This window comes from Grus americana, chromosome 16 (assembly GCF_028858705.1).
Source record: "Grus americana isolate bGruAme1 chromosome 16, bGruAme1.mat, whole genome shotgun sequence".
Classification (NCBI taxonomy): domain Eukaryota; kingdom Metazoa; phylum Chordata; class Aves; order Gruiformes; family Gruidae; genus Grus; species Grus americana.
Window position 1 is genome coordinate 15,557,664 of NC_072867.1, and position 18,957 is coordinate 15,576,620.

The following is an 18,957-nucleotide window of genomic DNA, read 5'->3' on the forward strand; positions in this document are numbered from 1 at the left end:
GGCCGGGCCGGTGTTGGGTTCCCGAGGAGCCGGGGGAGCGGCTCCGGTGGTTTTCCCCTTCTCGGGGCTGGGTCGATTCCCTCCGCAACCACTCCCCGGCGCGGCCGAGGGTGTCTCTTCCCGTCCGCCTGAGGTACGGGCGCCCCCAGCCTTCTCCCCTCGCTGAGGGAAGGGAGCAGCCGCCCGCCGGCGGTGCCCGGGGCCCCCGCGCTGAGGGAGCGGGGCTGTCTTCCCCTCCGGTGAGGTGCGGGTGTCCCCAGCCGCTGAGGGAAAGGGGGGGGGCCTCTCTCTCCACCCCGGACAGAACCATGGCCATAGCTGCAGTTCCCGAGGCGGAAACCCGGCTGTGTGGCAACTGGTAAGCGATGGAACCGAAACCTTGGCGGGGCAGTCTCTGTGTCGGTGCCTGGCCTTTGGGCCGGCAAGCTCAGCGATCAAACGAGCACGCAGCATATATTCCCTTTGAAATGCTATGCAGTACTAAAAGGTGCAAGTTAATAACCAACATGCTATTTTTTTTTAGAAATGTTTAGGATTTGGGTTTGCCTTAATGTCTTATAAAGCAGTTTTCCCAACCATTACTCCAGTTTCTGTCTTAACAGGCAACTAGAGAGAAACGAAAGTATTCAAATAAAAACGAAAGCTTGGTTTTCTGTGAGGCAGATGTGAAGTACATGATTCCAAGTTTTTCTTCAGCAGCTGTGTGGCTTGGAAGCAGCGATGTAAAAATAGAATCAATAGGCACATACTGTTTTGGCATTGGTTTCTTTTTCAGTTCTCTTTCTTTACAAGCTCCAGAGTTGGTAATACATTTACTGATAATGATGTCATCTCAGACGCTTGATCTTAAATACAATCAACTAAAGAAATTAACTTTTTTTCCCTCAAAGAGACATTGAAATCCAAACAGTTTCTTGCAACATCGGTGCAGTTAGTTTGCAAGCAGTGAGTGTGGGCAGTGTAGACACTGCTGTTGGACTTTGCTTTGGCAGGCTGTTGGCTGCTTGGGATCTGGCAGGGGAGAAAACGGAACATCTGTAGAGATTTCCCTTTGTGACAGGGAAGGCACTAAGCAATAGGTTATAAAGTTAATTTTGGTGTTTTGAAGGGTGGCTTCTTGTGTGCAGGGGGGGAAATGATACCTCCATCTAGAGATGATGCTACCTGCTTGAGGCAGGAGTAAGGGCTAAGTTCCTCGTGCCTCAGTTCTTTTTGGACCTTTTGTGTTTGCAAGCCTTTTGCATCCTCCTCAAGATAGGAAAGCAAGTGTCTTAGAAATGAGGTGAGCTGGGGAATTTTGGCTACAGAGTAATATGATTATTGCTATCATTCCCTGAACAGATCTGGCCTAACAGGATCTGTTACTTATTTTTACCAAGCAGAGCACTGTTTGACCTCTCATAGCCAAGTTATTGTTAGGAAAAAAACTTCGCAGGTTAATTTATTAACTTGAATCTGGTGATAACTTGTTTATGCTGCAAAATTTGTCTTTCACATAAGGAAATAAATCCACCTTGATTTTATCTTAATGCAGCATGAAAGCTGCGATCTTTGCATGCTATATATGTGAATATCCCAAGTATAAGGGAACATGGAAGCCTGGTTGGGCTTGCCTTTCTCTTTAGTTACTCAGTTCTCTAAATTATGAATTCATAGAAAACTGTCTTAGGATTTTTTATTTTATGAAAAACTACTTGAAATTGTTGTCAGTGTATTTTCTAAAAAGTAACCTCTGTGACTTTCTCATAGCAAAAGGGATATTCCTCTTGCTAATTTCATCGTGCATGAAATCCACTGTCGCAGAAATATCGAACTATGTTGCTTCTGCAGTGAATCAGTCCCAAAGTCTGAAATGAAGAACCATATTGAGTCTGAACACGTGCAGGTGAGAAACATGTTTCTCCTCTAAAATTGCTGACTTCTATGGCAATTCATCTAACGAGGTCTGTTTATTGTAGGTTACCTGCAAGTGTCAGATGAAGATAGAAAAAAGTCTCTTGAAGGATCATGAGGTTAGTGGATGTTATATTATTAGATGCTTGGAAGATGCACTATGGTATTTCCAAGCACTGATTCTGGAGCCTTTTCTCAGCCAAGACCTGGATTCCAACCTGTGATTTATCCTTTTTGTTGAGCCATGCTTTCTAAATTCACACTCTAAATTCTCTGAGAGAAGGTGGTTGGAAACTACCTTAAAGTGGTGGAGCCTGCCTAAGTCTTCATATTAAAGGGGTATCTGTGATTATCGGTGATGTTGTCCTTACTAGTGATTAAGATGAAAAATGGTACACTTATTCAAATGTACAGAATATGATTAACTGTACTTTTTTCATTGCATTAACATTGCAAGTTTCTGACTCTGCTGCAGTCATTATGTGAGTTGTAATAACTCATTGTGTCCAAACAGGCTTTAAAATTAGCTTGTAAAATAAGCTAAAATAGGACACAGTGGGATTTTCTGAATTTCTGAATCCAGTTGGCTGCTGTCTCAGGCAATCTTGTGACAAATGTCAGTACCTTCCCTTCCTATGGGCTCATTTAAAGACAGCTCTGGAAGTGCCACTGCTTATCGGTGATGAAAAAAGGATTTGCTTTGAAGAAATGTCCAGTTCAAACCACTGGAAGTAGTTTATCCTGCACCTTTTGCAGCACCTGCAGTTATAACGTGTATTTCATCTATGTTTAACCCCTTTTGAAGGGCAACTTACCTGTTATTCAGTGTAGGGTAAAGAACATATGCAAGTATTTCTTGTTGAGTAGTAAATGTGCTGTTAATCTGTTCCCTAATATAGCACACACTAACGTGTTTTTTAGCAGTACTCAATGAAATGTGATTAGTATCGGATGTCAAGACTGTATGTAAAAGCTGTCAAAAAGCACCATATGCATCTGCTGTCCAAGTGTTACAGATTAAAAAAGAATGTTCTGAGTATTCGAGGTGCTTCAGCTGGCATGGTTATGACTACACAGGTTATACAACACATTGTTCTTACGTTTCTCACATAGTATCTTATTCCAGACTATTCTTTAGTGTAGCGTTGGATCTGAAAGAAACAACAGAGTGCCCAACTGTTAAGGAAACTGAGAACCTCCCTGCACCTTTGCCTCAGTCTTCCATATGTGAAGAATAATCCCTCTTTCTTTTTCCAGGCGTCAGCGTGCCCTCTGCGCCCTGCTGTCTGCCAGTACTGCGACATACAGCTCACTTTCAACAAGCTCCAGGACCATGAAATTTACTGCGGCGCGAGGACTGAGACATGTGGGGCGTGCGGTCGTAACATCATGGTGCAAGATCTAAAAGAGCATCCTCGAGTCTGTGGGCAAGAGGTGAAGCAAGTCAGAGGAAGCAGAACAGTGCCTCGCTATGAGGATGCAGATTTGCGTGCCATGCGAGACATCGGAAACTGGCTAAGATCAGGTAACTGTGCTGGGCCTTTGTGGGGAATCCTAGAAAAGCAGATTTATAGCAGCTGCTTAGGAGACAAAACCCTTAAGGACATTAGCAGAAGGAATGTTTCAGCAGCACAAAGAAAGCAAAAGTGAGGTAAGGTATAGAGAAGAGTAATAATTGGCTTCTAATTTGACATTTGGCAGCTGATCCAAGTGTAAGGTTTTGCAATTGCTTTCTGTGAAAATACTGAGTAATGAAAGCTCCAGAGGCACTGTAAATGGGACTGTTTTACCCTGGAATAGAACTGCAAGTGTCTAAGCCAACTAAATAGCGGACTGCTGAGGTACCCGGTGTGAAAGCCCAGTCTACTGCCTGTTCTTTTGTCTTGAAGTATCTAGCTTAAAAATGACATTGGAGTTGTTTGCTCACTGCAAATTCTGTCCATTTTTGTTCAGCAGCTGCACTCCTCTTTACTTCAGTTAAGTAGAAGTGTAGGTAAGATCTGGATGTGGGTTCACCTATGTAGCGCTGCGCATTTCTGCAGTAACATCCTGTCTGGACATAGCTGAGACTGTTACCAATGCCTCTGCTCTTTCCTAAGCCTCTAACCTCTTACCTCCATGTACAGAGGGTGATGTCACACTTAAGACATACCCTTTCCATGAGCTCTTGGCTGATTCTACGCTCTACTTAATGCTGTGGGACACTCAGAGGGTTTAACACTGCAGAGTACTAAATGACAGTCTTTGCTGTAGATGATTGCCCAGCTTCTAGAAATAACTTCTAGGCTTAATTAATAAAACTCAATAATCTGGAGAGCTGTAACTTGTAGGCCACTTTTACACTAAATTCCAAAGAGTGTTCACAAGTAGTATTTTTATGCACATGTAAGCTTTGTTTAAAATTCTCATGTGATCACTACAAATGAAATACCAGAGAGATTTGAAACAGGCCAACACGGGGGCGGAGGACTTAGCATTTCTTGAGGCATCATCAGTGGAGTCTTGGGCCCTGTTCTGGAACCCTGGTATTCTTTTCAGTGTAGCTTTCCTACCAGAAAAGATTTCATGTTTTCTTCCGTACATGAACAGTTCCCACTGTTGTCAAATGCAATATCATTAAAAGGAATTTGTTTTCCCATCGATGTACTGACAAAACAAAGCAGAAGTGTTTCAGCCTCGTCAAAGGGATGAGACTACAGTATATTAATTGGACCTTGTTCATAGTGTAGGTTACGGAAGGTTCCTCAGTGACTTCGTGAAGCTCTCAAGAAGCTTAAGTTCAAGCTTTTGGAGTAAAAGGAATGACTTTCTTCTTTTTCTCCTTTTTTACTTGTTACAAACAAAAATAGGATGACTGTTGTCCTTCTTCCTTCTGAATTTGATACAGGTGTCCTTCTGGGCTTGGAAACACTGACCTCCATGAGTGTCCGCACGTGCACGTGTGAAACCCTCATGGTTGAGCTAGTCTGATGCACAGAAGTGAACTGCTTCTTGCAGATTTAACGTTCTCTGAAATTTATGATGTTTATCTTTTGAAGAGGATGAACTGGAGCAGTTGGAGAGAAATGAAAACACTCATTCTTCACTTTATGAAGAGTGGAACACCAATTTAGACTACGTGTTGGCTCTTAGCCTGCAAAATGAGAATAATCCTCACAACAATGCTGCAGCTGAAATTCCCAGTGACTTCTGGGAAGACTACTACACCAAAGAGTCTGCACCATCGGCCTGTCTTAATGAAACAGACAAGTCAGATATCTTTTCCTGTGACTCTTCAGTGTCTTTCAGCACGTCAAACCACATAAAAAGTAAGTATAAATGCTGTTTTGGTGGTGGTTTTTTTCCTTAAAGTTTGAGGGAAGGGACAAGGGAAAAGAGGGTTCTTGGATTGGGAATGTCAAAGATTATCTAGGTATTTTAAAATGTCAAAATGAGTCTCTTTGAGACTCCTTTTAAATCATTTTTAGATAGTACACAGGAGATTAGACTCTCCATGAGTACCAGTCCTCCTTCCTTTCTTAAATTTTATCTTCTGCTCCCTCAAAACTTGGCAATATTAGTGTTTAAAATAGTTTCTTTCAAAGAGGATTTACTAAAGCAAAGACAGCAAGGGAAGAAGAAATAAAAGCTGTAGCTGACCTTGATATGTAGTAAGAGATTCATAGCAACTGTGTAGGGGACAACTTTCTTGTTGAAGTAAACATGATAGGAAGGGAGGATCTGGGGGATACCACACGTGCCAGCTTATTTTGAAAGGAAAAATGGTACTAAAGGATTTATTAAAGGCAGTAATAGGCTTTTTTACCAGACCGTTCAATATATCTTTGACCCCAAAACATTGTTCTCACTCCGGGTGATGTGATTTTGCTTATGTGAAACTCAGCAAGTGTGACTGGAGTAGCTATTTCCTCAGCGGTTGCTCCGGTTGCTGTCCTGCGGCACAGAGCAGGAGCCTGTTGCTCTGAAGATAAGTCGATCCAACTGCAGCAGACTCCTCTGTGGTAGAGGATATAACCATTACTTACTTTGCAGATGACGAGATCATCATGTTGCCATGTGAATTTTGTGAGGAGCTCTACCCTGCCGAAGATCTGATTCTTCACCAGGTTTAGTATTTTCTTGTATTCTATCTAGGGATTTGCAGTAAAGAGGGTTTTTTGCTACCCTGACTGAACAAGGGCGCAGTCTTCACTCAGTGAGAACTCTAGCAATTTTGTCTTTGCAAAGCATGGTTTTTAAAGTCCATCTCTGCTCAACAGGAGAGCTAATTTTTCCATGTTGCTTGTGTAACAGACAGGTTGTAACCCAGCAAGTGCCTTTGCTTCATTCAGTAAAAGAAGTTCTTCTCCAAATCCGCAAGAATACGATGGTCCGCGTACTATTGGGTCCAAAAGCTGCAGATCTCTCTCTTTGTCCCAGCCTCAAGCTGTCCAGGCAGAAGGAAACATCATCATTCCCTGTGAATTTTGTGGCATCCAACTAGAAGAGGAGATGCTCTTTCATCATCAGGTACTAAACAGAACTTGATCTGTTGTATCACATCTAGTTGTTCAAGAGCTATGCCAAGCCCTGCGGCCTCTTTTCAGGAAGTCAAGTAACTGTCCCCTCTGTCAGGTCTTCCTAAACAAATCCTCTTGGGTCCCATATAAAATGTTGTGGTACATTGAAGCTCTTACTGAAAAATAACAATTATTTTTGAAAGCCCTTATAACAAAAGCTAAACAAAAGGCCCTGAAATTGCACGACACAAATGTTTCACTTACATGTAAAAGTTACGTTGCAATCACAGCTAAGGTAGGAGAAGGACACAAATCAATGACCTGTGTAGGTAAGAGAGGGAGTAGACGACTCGGACTACAAATCTAGGAGAAGGAGGAATGTCTCAGAGGGTGGGTGTAAAGAGAGAGAGAAAGGGTAAGAGTGTGAATAGATTGGAAGCTCACCCTAAGAGAGAAGCGGTGTGTGGAAGAAGCGATGGGTGCTGCAGAGTGCTTATGAGGGGATTCCGAGTCTTCTACACTATGATGCAGAGACTTCTGTACTTCTATGCAAAGACTGTTTTATCTGCCAGCTTCTAATATTTTTGGTGAAGTTTGTGTGCAAGAATCAGGACTTGTTAAGGATTAGCGACGGGAGCTGAGTTGCAACAATATAGTTTGTTTGCAAGCCATGGAAAGGACAACCTGTATTTAAAGTTTTGTGTTCCACATAGCATTCCTGCTATCTAACAAAGGTAACAAACATTTTCCTTTCTAGTTCTTGTTTTTGTTTTGTGTCCTGTGGGTTTCTGTCTTGGTGTTCCTTGATGTGATTAAACTGCAGAAAAACATGACCTTATAACAAGGATAGATAGCCAACGGGGGCATTTCTGGGGGCAGCATGCCTTGGAAATCACTTTTAACTTGATTTTTTTTTTGTCCTTGGATTTGCTTTTTTTGATGGCACTAATACCAGGTTGATATTGGGACCTGGATCAGAAGTACAGTGATGGTACTTCAGGGCTGCTTTCCCCTTGGCCTGGCTTTCAGGGTCGTTTTTAGGCGCGGGAGGCAGAAGGCTGAACAAGAGGCCTTATGGCTGCTGGCTGCCTGGCAGTGAGGCCCTGGGTACAGGCCGGGTCTGTTCAGCAGGACTGGCTCACGCTGCCAGATTCATTTTTTTTCCCTTGGGTCCTGCAAGAGCTCATGATTATTCCTGAGCTCTGTAAGAGAAAAACGTGGCTGTCGACAAGCAATAGCTGCCTCTTCCTGAACTCAATTCCCTACTACCCTGAATCTTTCTGAGGGGTGATGCTCTGCAGTGTTTTTACAGCAGTTGGTTCATATGAGCTGTCATTTAAACACTCACATCTGTGTTTTGCTTTAGCACCGTTGCGACCTGCGCCCAGCCGCCAGCTTTCCACGCCAGCAGGTGCCGCCGCCTCAAGCCACCAGGGAGAGGAGAGAATCGCCAGAGCTGGCTCGGAGACGTGTCAGGCATCAAGGTGTGGGCAGAACACAGCCTCATGCGCGCTCTCAGCCTTTGCATTTGCAGGAACGCAGTGTGTGTTCCAAGCTGAATAATGTTGTTACCCTGTTTGGGCTCCAAAATTTAAAAAGCGTCACTCCCCTACCATTGGTCTAGTTTTACACAAGAAAGATTAAATCACTGAAACCTTTTATCCCCAAAGATCTTGGTTGCGTTTACTCTTCCTATTAAGTGCTGTATTCTCGTCCTCTCAGGAGATGTTTCTCCTTGGCGCGCAGGCGGCTTTGAGCAGCAGAGGCTCAGCTATCCTGCAGGAGGGACCAAGTCACTGAGTAATTTGGCAAGTGTCAGGAACATGCCATTGTGCTCCTTGTCGAGAGCTGGTGACGCTCCAGACTCCAAGGGGAAGCCCAGGAGGACGGCCGGCAGCGAGGGAAGATCAAAGAACAAAGGTGCAAGTGAATCTGCAGGTGGGACAACGCCACGTGCGAGACCTACTCAGAACTTTGATTCGGAAGCCTTCATGTCCAGCTTCTCGAGAACTTCTCCCGCCCAACAAAGGTAATGCCTTTCTCTTCCCTTCCGAGCAGCCACCTGGGGCCTGTCCCAGCGGGTGAGGGCTCAGCAGCGCTGCAGGAGCAGGTTTTGCTTTGCTGAAAGTGGGGGCGCAGCCTTTGGCCTGGCGCGTTCTGACCTTCAGATGGCAGCAGCCCACCCGCAGCAGCGACGACGAATCAGTCCAGTCCTCTGCCTCGGTTCCTTATGGCGCAAATCTGGATTTCCTCATATTTGCCTGTGGCTCAAAGGGTTCCGCTCTGCTTAATTTGGCTGCTGCTTACCTGAGTTTCAAACAGCAAACTGCAGCTTTTTATATCAGAATGGACAAAACGGTCACTGGGAGGCAAAGTAGGATAATGCCGCATTATCGAAATGCCCAGAGGCAGTTGGATAGGATTTGGGTCTGCTACAAAAACAACTGGGTCAGGCTTCAAAGAGCGAAGGGCTTCTTCCTGCACCTTCAAAGGCTCCCTGGTGTGAAGGACCCCTGTTTCTTCAGCAGCCGCCCTGAAATCAGTAGGCTTGCTTCTTCTGAAAGCGTCCCTCTTCTTTTCTACAGCACTGGAGGAGGAAGGAGCCTCGGGCTGTCGGACGGTCCCGCCAGCTTCAGGCGCAGGAGCACGAAGGTAAGGCAGGCAGTGCAGCAGGGGGGGAGCGGGGCTCCGCTGCCTCGGTGGGCACGGACTAGACACTGCAGCGAGGACAGCGCCTGGCTGTCACCCCGCAGGGTGGTGCCTCGGTGACCACCCAGCTGCCTCCTCTTGTGACCATTTTGTCTATGAGCTTATTTCACAGCCCTTCCTGCTTCAGCGAGGGGTTCAGCGACTGCTTGTTATCAGGACTCTTTGAAAACAGCATTTTTATGTTTTCCTCCCCTTCCCTTTAGGCAAAAGCCCAGAGCCCAGCATCTGAGGAGCCAGAGGAAAAGTGAGCCACCACTTAGGAAACCATGTTTAGCACGCTACGCACTATTACTGTGCACACTAGTACTTACTCATCCGAATGCAAGTAAATTCCTATATTGTCACTGAAGGCTATGAATTTAAAATTTTATAGGCAGTGATCCTTTTTTTTTTATATATATACATGTATTTTTAATTTGTGAGAGTATACTACAGATTTTTACTCTGTGATCTCTACTACCAACATCCCAAGGCAGCAAATACACTTCTACCCCCTGGAACGACCTGGTTGTGTCACCCTCTGTGTCACCGGGTGAAGGAGACACTCTGACACGCAGCTCAGCGCCGGCTCCTGGCAGCGATGGAGGAGGCTGCATAAAACGCTTTTTAATGCTGTATTAGTCCTCGCTTTTTAAATTTCTCTTAATAAATGTTATCTAATGATGTCCCAAAACATCATGGGCAGCAGGCTTCATTATTTCCTGCTCCACTGTTATTACCTGCATTAAGTTTTTGTTAATTTGCTGGATGAGCGCTGGTAGCATCCCTTCTGCTTTGGGAAGGGGTAGTGGTGGGCATCAGCCCGGCTAATGCCAGTTCATTAGGCTAACGAGGGTGTTACCCTGCCAGTGCTGTCCCACAGCCTGTAGCACAGAAGACAATCACCCCTGAAGTGATCTTGGGTCGAATAAAGACATTTTATGGACGCTTCCACCAACTGTAAGCGTTTATTTATACAAGAAAAGCAGAATAAAGGCATTTAACAAGAGGTGGCCCCCCCCTGCGCTGGCATTTCTGGGGAAAGCTGCTACGGTGAGCTAAGGGCGGCTACGCTTGCTCTGCCGGGCAAAGGGGGACGTGGTGCCTTGTTCGGAAACTGCGAGTATGGAAAATACCCGGCTGCCCCCCTGACAGCGAGGCTTTGTCCACGTTACTCCCCACACACGAGAAACGCGGCACTTTTCTCTGTTAAGAGAAATACTGGCAATCATTGTGCTTCCTGTCCCTTTTGTACAAAATATTTACATTTCTGTTCCCAGTAAATACAAATTACAGTGCGCGAGCCCATAAAAGCGGGATTTAAAAGCAGATTAACCTGCAACCTCACGTGTAGCAGCTCTAACCCTCTGCCTCAGTGCAGCTTCCGCAGTGGAGGGATTTGGCTTTTAATTCTTTCCAGCCCCAAATAAGGACACAGAACATCTCGAGGGATGTTAAGAATCTCCTTTATGCGAGTGTACACGGTATGGCCAAGAGCACTTAACAGGTTAATGCTGTGCACGGAACCGAGATGGACACACACCAAGCTAGAACTAATACCCAGGTCCAGAGTTTCCCAGTGGTTAGTATAATTTTACATTCTGAAGGAATATATATTAAAAAATAAATCACAACCCAATTTTTGACAAACAAGCCTATTACAGACAATGTCAAGTTCATTTAAAGCACAAGGAAGTAATGATGATTAGAAAAGCTTTAATTAAAGGCCATTTGAGCTACAGTCAAACCGCTGCAGCGCTTCCTTCCTAGTAACATAAAAAAAGCCAAAAAAAAGCCAAAAGAAAGCCCACCACCATGTGCTCTCTTGCAGGGCTCATTCCCTTCTTCAGGAAAAAAAAAAACAACTCGATGAAGGTTATTTATCGGGGTGACGTTTTTCCTGTATAAGAAGCTTCATTTACACAGCAAGGTGTAAACAGCATCGAATAAAGTTTGTTATTTGTAACCATAAATAATTAATTGTAATAAATACGCATCAAGTAACTTTACAGCACACTTCTCGGGGCCGAGGCACAGCTACGTTCCACTCAGATGCGCTCACTGGATGGAGCGGACAGACACGAGCAGCAGTTCCTTACTCACAGCCCCGGAAAACACCGGCGCGCCGAGGGGTTTGCGCGGTGAGTCCAGCCCGAGCGTTAAGGGCTGGAAACGGGCAATTTAAACCCGAGACAAACCCCTGAATCCGGTCACCAGGAAGAAACCCCAAACGCACCATTGTCGGCAGCAACAGCTCTGCCGTGAGATTCAACCGACGTTTCCCTGCGGCACCCGTGAGGGACAGACGTCGATGGGAACGAACCAGCCCCGGCCATTCCTTCTGCGTAGCTCTCCCCTGCGTCTCTGTCAAGTCCAGATGTGTTTGCGCTTACCCCGAGTGGCTTCGCAGGTACATAAACGCTTCTACCAGGAAACGGACGAGCCTGGAGTAACTATTCCTCCTGCACGTGGCTGTTCCATCGCGAGGGCAACGTGCAGCAGAAGGGTAACAGCTCTCCCAGCTGCAGGACTGGGGGACTCCAGACGCCGACAACCACTGCTACGACCGTTTGGTGCACACACGTTTCCCATTCACTCACAGAAGAACAAGAATATACACACTGGGTCAGGCTTTTCTCTCTTACTCACACTTTATCTTCCAAGTACCACACACCCATAATTCCCAATATTCACAATAATATACAATAAATACAGCTTTTTCAATTCCCATTACCACTGACAAGCCAAATTAGTGTACGCCGTCTTCTAAAGAGACATATAATACCGACCTTAACGTACAGTTACACACACACACCATCGCAGTAGACCTTTCGCCTGGCTGACGTGCGCATCGGCAAGAAAATAACGAACTTGTAGCTCAGTACTGGCACTTAACTCACACGTAGTACCGAGCCGAGTAGCACAGCAGTGATTTATTTCAGTGTGTTCCCTCGGCTTCTTCAGCACGCAGGAAATTCTCACCCGTGTTGGGCTCTACGGGGTGACAAAGCGACGCCGAACTCGTAAATACACCCAGTGCAGGGCGGCCGCTCTGAGAGGAGCGAAGGAAGATACACGAGGCGACGGGGTGCGGGGAACCCCCCAGAACATCTTTCACACTTCCAGACTCATTCTCTCTCCGTAGTCTGCTGTTACCTTTCCACAGAAAACAAAAGCTTTCTCTGCAAACAGGGGACTTTGTGCCTTCCCCCCACCCCATCACGTTTCTCAGGTAATTTGCTCTTAGCTCAAAGGTTGTTTTTGAGTACAAAAATGAGTTACAGGTGTTTAACCACACCCCCATTATTCTGACAGCTTGTTCGGAAATAGGATAAAGTCACAGATGATCAGTGTGGCATCTCACACCGTACAGAGAGAAGCCATTGTGTTTCTGCTAACATTTTAATTACAATAAATTACTTTGTCACTAAGCAAAGCGGACATTCAAGAACATCGAGGGCAAGAACCCGACTGAATTACAGCCCTTTCACTGTTCTTTCAATTATAAATCTCCCTAATCGAAAGTGTCTGGCTGAACCCCCAAATTAACCGTGGCAGCTCCCCGTGTGCTTGCTTACAGTTTAAAAAGTTACGAGAAAATGGTGGAAACGTAAACATGCAGCTTGGCAGCATATTTTCTGCTCTAGAACTCAACCAAGTGCTAGAAATTCTGCACGTTCTCTGCCTGCCATGGAAGAGGTACCGTGCTCTGTTCCTGCAGGCGCCCTGCAGCGATTCCCTCCCCGCACCCGATTCTTTCCATTTTTGTACTCAGAAACGTTCCAGGGGAGAGCGATCCACGAGCCTTCACCTGCGAGTGCTCCTGAACTCAGAACGCCCTCAACTTTTGTTGTGTTTGCATGGGTCGTATCATTCTAAATTACAAAATTAGAAATGTACATGTTTAAAGGTTTTTCAAAATTAAATTATACACAAACCGGTCTTTACTAAACTATCCTACAAATATTCCACAAACAAGGCAGCAAAATAACCAGTCCACCACAAAGTCTACAAATACAAAATGTAAGTCTTCCAGTAATTATTGTAACGGGAACAAAAAAAGTTCAGAAAATAAATTAACCTCCAGCTCGTCACACAGTGTCACAGGAGGTATTTTGATGCGAACCGAAGGGTTTCCCCACGTCAGCAGAGTCATGACACAACCCAGTCACCTCCAGGCACCCCCACCTCCCGCTCAGCCGCTGAGCGGATCCTCCCGGTAGTGGATGGCGTATCGCAGCTTTTCCAGCATGATGTCCAGCGAGGAGTACTGAGGAAGTTTGATCATGAACATGCACGTTTCCACACGGATGTACCGAGAGTCCGGGGAACCTGCGGGGGAAGAAGGGCCAGAAGGGGTTTGAACACGCCCTCCGGTTCCCACCTATCTCCAAAAGCGCTCCCCCCGCCCACGCCCCTTATCAAAATAATATAGTTCCTGCCCACAGTGCGTGTCTCGGACTCAAAATACCTCTGCACTTCTCAGTCAGTTCCGAGGCCGATATTTTTCTGACAGTCCAATTGTTCTAAAAGCACACAAAACAAAATCTCTTCCTGTCTCTAGAGGGCAATGCTTTAAGTAGTTAATTTTAAATTTTATATTTACATGGCGTAAAAACAAGTTCTCTCTCTTATGTACAGCCATAACTACCTGCCTCTCTTTTCTCATTCTTTCCGCATTAAATGTGCATTGAAATTCAAGTAAGGGGAAACGAAAGCCAGAACCATGATGCGAGCGTAACCGATTTCCTTTGCCTTAGCAGACAGAGGGGACACGTACCCGCAGCTCCGTCCGGGGGGGCTATTTTCATGGGGTACGGCGGGACGTGGGCAGTATCGGGGCCTCCGTCTTTGCACGGGCAGGTGAAGGGGATTCGTTCCTGGTTACAGGCAAACTTGATGAACTTGCAGAGCTCCTCCTGAGTGAACATCTCCAACGCGCTCCAGAAAAACTCGATGTGCTGATCCGTTTCCATCAAGCCCACCTGGTACATGGTGTGTGCCTACGAGAAAAGAAAACAAGATGTCCACTGCTGCCTGCTTCTCCCTTCCTCGATCTTCCCCACGTACATGTCAAAGGCCAGAAGGGGAGGGCAGCTACACCTCTCCCTAAAGTTCTCCTGCCTTTTCAGAAGCAGTAGGAAATCCAGCCGCGCCCGAGTGGTCTGTCTCCCCGGTAGCGCACGCTGCCTTTTGTTTAACATGCAGGACTGGGGCAGTTCAGTGTTGCTGCAGACACAAAACAGTGCTAACACCCATGGTTGAGCGTATTCTACAACTTCTCACACAAGAGAAGGGTTCTTTTTTATGGCGTAATTCTTATGATAATGAAATGAAAGTATTTAGGACCAGAAGTTGGGTGTTACAGATTAATTTTAGATTTTCAGAAACTATTCACAATTCAAAATAAAGGCAATGGCTTTTTCAGCCCTCAGCATAAGGGGCAAATATTGAATAAAGCTCAAGAAGATGGAGACAGATTTAAAATTTGATGTTAAAAAGGAAAGTCTTTATTCCTCTCTGGAAGAAGCCCCACTCTTTTTATTTCCCGAACCCAATGAAATCTTAAAAAACTTCCTTGGGGGCAAAGGGGGGTGCCCAAGTACAGGCCAGTGCTGCACAAGGACCGTGCTGGCTGTATCACAAGCAGGAGGTTCTCCCCTGACACCCTCCATGTGGGAGGGTTCTCTCCTCTACCTGTCAGTCAGGTAAGCTTTGCCAAAGCAGCTGCAGTTTTTCACACCTTGAGAAACTCGAGGTTGATGTATGGAAGCCCACACGTCCTCAGCTCCATCTCTAGAGGGGTCAGCGTAGTCAGAAGCTGCAGGGGAATGATAGACCCAAGACCAGCACGCACTGCAGTCATGCACTCCGGAGTCTGCAGCTCGCGCATCCTCAAGCTCCGGATCGCCGTCGCATACACGTCCTTGTTCTCCCACCTGCAAGGGCAGAGATTCAGGGCAAGAAAGGAGAGTGTGTAAGAACCCGTGCCCTGCCCCAGACCGTTCCATACAGAAGGGTTTTATGGGAAGATTCCGCTTTTGAATAATTGAGAGTGAGCATTAAGCTATTTGCGTTCTGATGCTTCCCAATTTAATTCCACTTTCCTCAGCTTCCTCCTCTTCTCTCACGCTCGCCCATTTCTCGCAAAGGTGGGTGTAGCCTGAAGCCAGCAGAGCGCGGATGAGCAGTGCTCCTCAGCTGTCTCTTACAGAACAAGAGGCAGCGCTGGACATCCCAAGTTCCTGCCAGCAAACCTAAAGCTTTCCCAGATTGTTCCAGCCTTCAGCTTGTTACAAAAGCACCTCTGGAGAACCTGGTGCTTGGAAAATTATTCCAGAGATGCTTCTTCCCATGTAACCCAGTGCAACATCCTGCCAAGGAAGCTGTTACTCACCCCACCGGAATGTGCCTGCCTCTGGGACAAAGCTCCACTTCCTCCCCTGTCATGGTCAGGTAGGTGAATTTGCAGCATGGCTTGTTAGGGCAGTCAGGGCTTTCTGTTGCTAGATGCTGAGAGGCAATTTCTGCACACAGAGCTTCCAGTTCGGTCTCGTCGTTTATCTGTCACGAAACACAAGAACAGTACCTGATGACCAGCACGTCGTACGGTGTTATTCTTGTGACCTGTTCAAGGTATCACCACAGCGTACAAAGCACACTTGTTCTCTGGGGACATCATGGACAGCAAAGGCCAATAATTGCTTTGGTGGGTTCTCTGCTGGTTTGGCACTGCCAAGTTCCAACAAACATTGCAGAAGCCTTAATTCCACTGTGCCTGGCAGCAGAGGAGACCGAGCAGCTTTTCCAAGCCATCAGGATGTAAAACCCTACACCCCAGATGAGTCAAAACACTTCATGACCCTGCTCACATGAAAACCACCCGCTGGCTGTGAAGCCAACCACTACCAGTTAGGGCAGGCAGGGAAGTTAGCTGCGACTAGAACAACGTGCTTGTGGGGGGGAACTCTGGAAAAAAGGAGGGAAAAAGAAAAAAAAAAAAAAAAAGACATACGTTTTCAAATTTTTTGACATAGTTGTAGGTGAGGATGTCAGCTTCCTGGAGATCTATGTCAGGATCCAGTGGCTCTCCTACCAGGGTCTTCCAGAAGGAGGGCAGGAGGTCAAGCGGCAGAGGAACATCTGCTCGAATTGCAATACCCAAGAGCTGCCCAAAGAAATGGAATAACTGCTCCTCCGCGTAGGTTATCGGGCTAGGCGTCAAAATGTACTTCCCCTTTGGAAAAAAACCAAAGCAGAACAGAGCACACAAAGCAGTAATTATTGATTGATGCAGACCCTGCAGGTCCACAAGGTAACAGGCTTGTGAAAATACTGATTGGAACATGATGAATACTGTTTAGTTGGCTACAAAAGGATCAAAAGCAATACCATTAAGATAGTTTCCTTGAGAGCCCCGCTTTCACAAGCTCTGTTAATCAGCATTTACAAGACTTTTCTGTATTTGTTATCAGTTCGATATCTAAGTCTTTTAGTTGTGGGATGGTTCTGAAATACAGTCTGGATAGGCAAAGCCAGGATCACTGCGTAGTTGGTCTTGTGGGAAATAAATGAGCTGTTTTCCTGCCTTGCGAATACTCCTAGGAAGGAAGTCTGCCTCAACTGCTGTAAAATCTGTGGGCCATAAGCTTTGTCTTGTTTCTAGAATATATCTACTGCACAAAACAGGAGGACGCTAACTACGCATTAATGGCATGGATGAAGCATCTTATTCTACAGCACTGCGACTGACTTTCTGGGTGACGCTCCTGGAGTAATGCCAGCAGAAAATGACTTCACTAGTTTGGGACTGACAACCTCCAAATCAGACAACTGAACCAGATTCACTCTACAGGAACTCTGAGCCAGGAGTCTTATTTCTGCTACATTTTGCAGTTTTGACTGCTTGGCTGCTTCTTTGAGTACCTGCAGTTCCACGTGAAGTACAACAGGGAATTCATCAACAGCCATTTCCAGTTCTATCGGGCCTGTGAGACCTATCTGGTTAGATGTGCTAACAGGGGCTGTCGGCCTGAAGCTTCTCTCTGTGTCGCTAACTGAATGTGTTCTACTCCTGTTCAAACACATGCATTCAAAAAGAGAAAAGCAACTTCATTTCTTGCATTGAAATATCACACCTTATTCTTATTGACTGCAGAGCTTGGGCACAACAGGAGAAGGGAGAGCGAGGAGCTCTGTAACTCTTTACAAACTTGCCAAAGGAAGTGACGGAAAGATCCACCTGAAAAAGAGAGGGGCAAAATAACGAAATGCCCTCTGAGGCTTGTCACCACTGGTAATCCTGAATTTGCTGGTCTCCTTGAAATCATGTTTCGAGTCTTAGATTACACACTTAACCTCTCCGACTGCACAGACACGTGGCTTAAACAAGGGAGGGGTAGATGCCAGCCATGCCAGCTTTCTATTCACAAGTCCACATTTAAACAGTCTAATTACATGCAAAGAAATATTCATTGAATTGCTTCCTGCTGAATCCCTAAGTGCTGCTTTGTCTTCCAGCACTCCACGTGTAAGACTAGCACAAACATTTCTTACACCAGTTGGCCTGCAAATGGAATTTGTTACTTGATTAGATGAACGGTGCTGTCTTCATAACAATGGAGCATTTCCACAGCTAAAAGCAGTGAGGCAACGCACCAGAAATCATTACAGACGCTGAGCTGTGGACATAAAATTTATCTCTTTATAGATACCGTAACACCACAGACCTTGAGAAGAAAAGGATTCCCCTTGAGAGAAGGAATCAAGGAGCCCTTGTTCAGTTAATAGGCGCGGGCTTACAGGAATTTTCCTTTACACAATTTGATAGATGACACTAGTTGATAGTGCGAGAAGTGCGTTTGGGGCTTTTCTCCATGTACCCCCCCCAAACCACCAAAAAGGGCCTATTACAATCAGTACACAGAAACCACATTAATTTAGACGGCAACCATCAATTTTCTTCTTTGACACACAGTTGATATTTGCCTCGATACCCCATGAATTATTCAACAGATCTGCAGAGCAAGATTCTCCCGGCTCTTGTTTAAATCAAGTCTCTTCCTGGAGTACGTGCAGCCCAGGTAGCACCCAAGGGAAAGTCGATGACCAAGAGGGCTGGACTGCAGTTACATAAAGGAGATCTTACAAACCCAATCCTCACAGATTCAAATATAGCGTCAAGAGAAGAGAAGGCATAATAATCTTGTTTAACGAAGGTTACTGCTCACGCTTTCTGTTAAAAAGCGGCACTCCTACGTCACGAGGAGTCTCTGTACTGGTTAGGTGAAATTAGGGCAGTTAATTGTCCATTCCTTTATGAGGTCCATTCTGTTAACCAGGCACATGAAAATGATTAAAATGATTACAAGAAATACTGTACGTCTCCTCACAAAAATGAGGAAGATGCAGTTTTAATACTATTTACTGCAAAAATTAAGGACAGTTTTTAAAGCAACAAACCCTTTACCGTACTCACCGTCTCTTCAGCTTGGCGGGGACAAGCTGAAGTTCATATTTCTGGCATCAAGTTGAAAACAATTCTCAAAACCACCTCACTTGGGCATGACCGTTTTTAATTGTTAATGCTTGCATATTCCTTGACAGCTACGTTAAATACTAGTATAGAATACATTATCAAATGGTATCTTAGTCTATCGGCTATACAATCTCACGTCACTTTAACAGTAAAACCCACAGTAGCATACCCAGCTCATTGCTAACAAGAAAGTACTTTAAAAAAAAAAAAAAATCTTTGTTATCAGCACAGTCAGGGTTTACCATGGCTGCGCATCAAAACAACCTGAAGAGACATTCTTACCAAATGCTCTCCCCGTGCTTCAAACAACTGATTATTACTTTATTTACTTGCTGTAGT

At 45.5% G+C, this 18,957-nt stretch overlaps 2 protein-coding genes across 7 annotated transcripts in view; one reads left to right on the top strand and one right to left on the bottom strand.

The window, feature by feature from the left end:
• The first annotated feature begins 3 nt into the window (after positions 1-3).
• TRAFD1 (TRAF-type zinc finger domain containing 1) lies at positions 4-9,774 on the top strand. 2 transcript variants are annotated; one of them, XM_054844678.1, is made up of 11 exons: positions 4-358; positions 1,750-1,885; positions 1,959-2,012; positions 3,151-3,418; positions 4,932-5,201; positions 5,926-5,999; positions 6,187-6,402; positions 7,759-7,876; positions 8,115-8,421; positions 8,978-9,044; positions 9,305-9,774. In XM_054844678.1, exons 1-11 carry the CDS (start codon positions 309-311, stop codon positions 9,347-9,349), a joined length of 1,605 nt encoding a protein of 534 aa, XP_054700653.1. In that variant the 5' UTR covers positions 4-308; the 3' UTR covers positions 9,350-9,774. The 2 variants fall into 2 exon arrangements, with proteins under 2 accessions (XP_054700653.1, XP_054700654.1); XM_054844679.1 differs by having other exon boundaries at positions 6,313-6,402.
• A 177-nt stretch (positions 9,775-9,951) lies between these two features.
• Positions 9,952-18,957, bottom strand: part of HECTD4 (HECT domain E3 ubiquitin protein ligase 4) — a 76,402-nt gene continuing 67,396 nt past the window's right edge. For all 5 annotated transcript variants that reach the window (XM_054844675.1, XM_054844673.1, XM_054844674.1 and 2 more), the window contains 6 exons: positions 17,219-17,322; positions 16,096-16,317; positions 15,478-15,644; positions 14,824-15,019; positions 13,861-14,083; positions 9,952-13,412 (listed from right to left, as the gene is read on the bottom strand). In XM_054844675.1, coding sequence (XP_054700650.1) covers positions 13,276-13,412; positions 13,861-14,083; positions 14,824-15,019; positions 15,478-15,644; positions 16,096-16,317; positions 17,219-17,322 — 1,049 coding nt within the window. In that variant the 3' untranslated portion in view covers positions 9,952-13,275. The remainder of the gene's footprint in view (positions 13,413-13,860; positions 14,084-14,823; positions 15,020-15,477; positions 15,645-16,095; positions 16,318-17,218; positions 17,323-18,957) is intronic.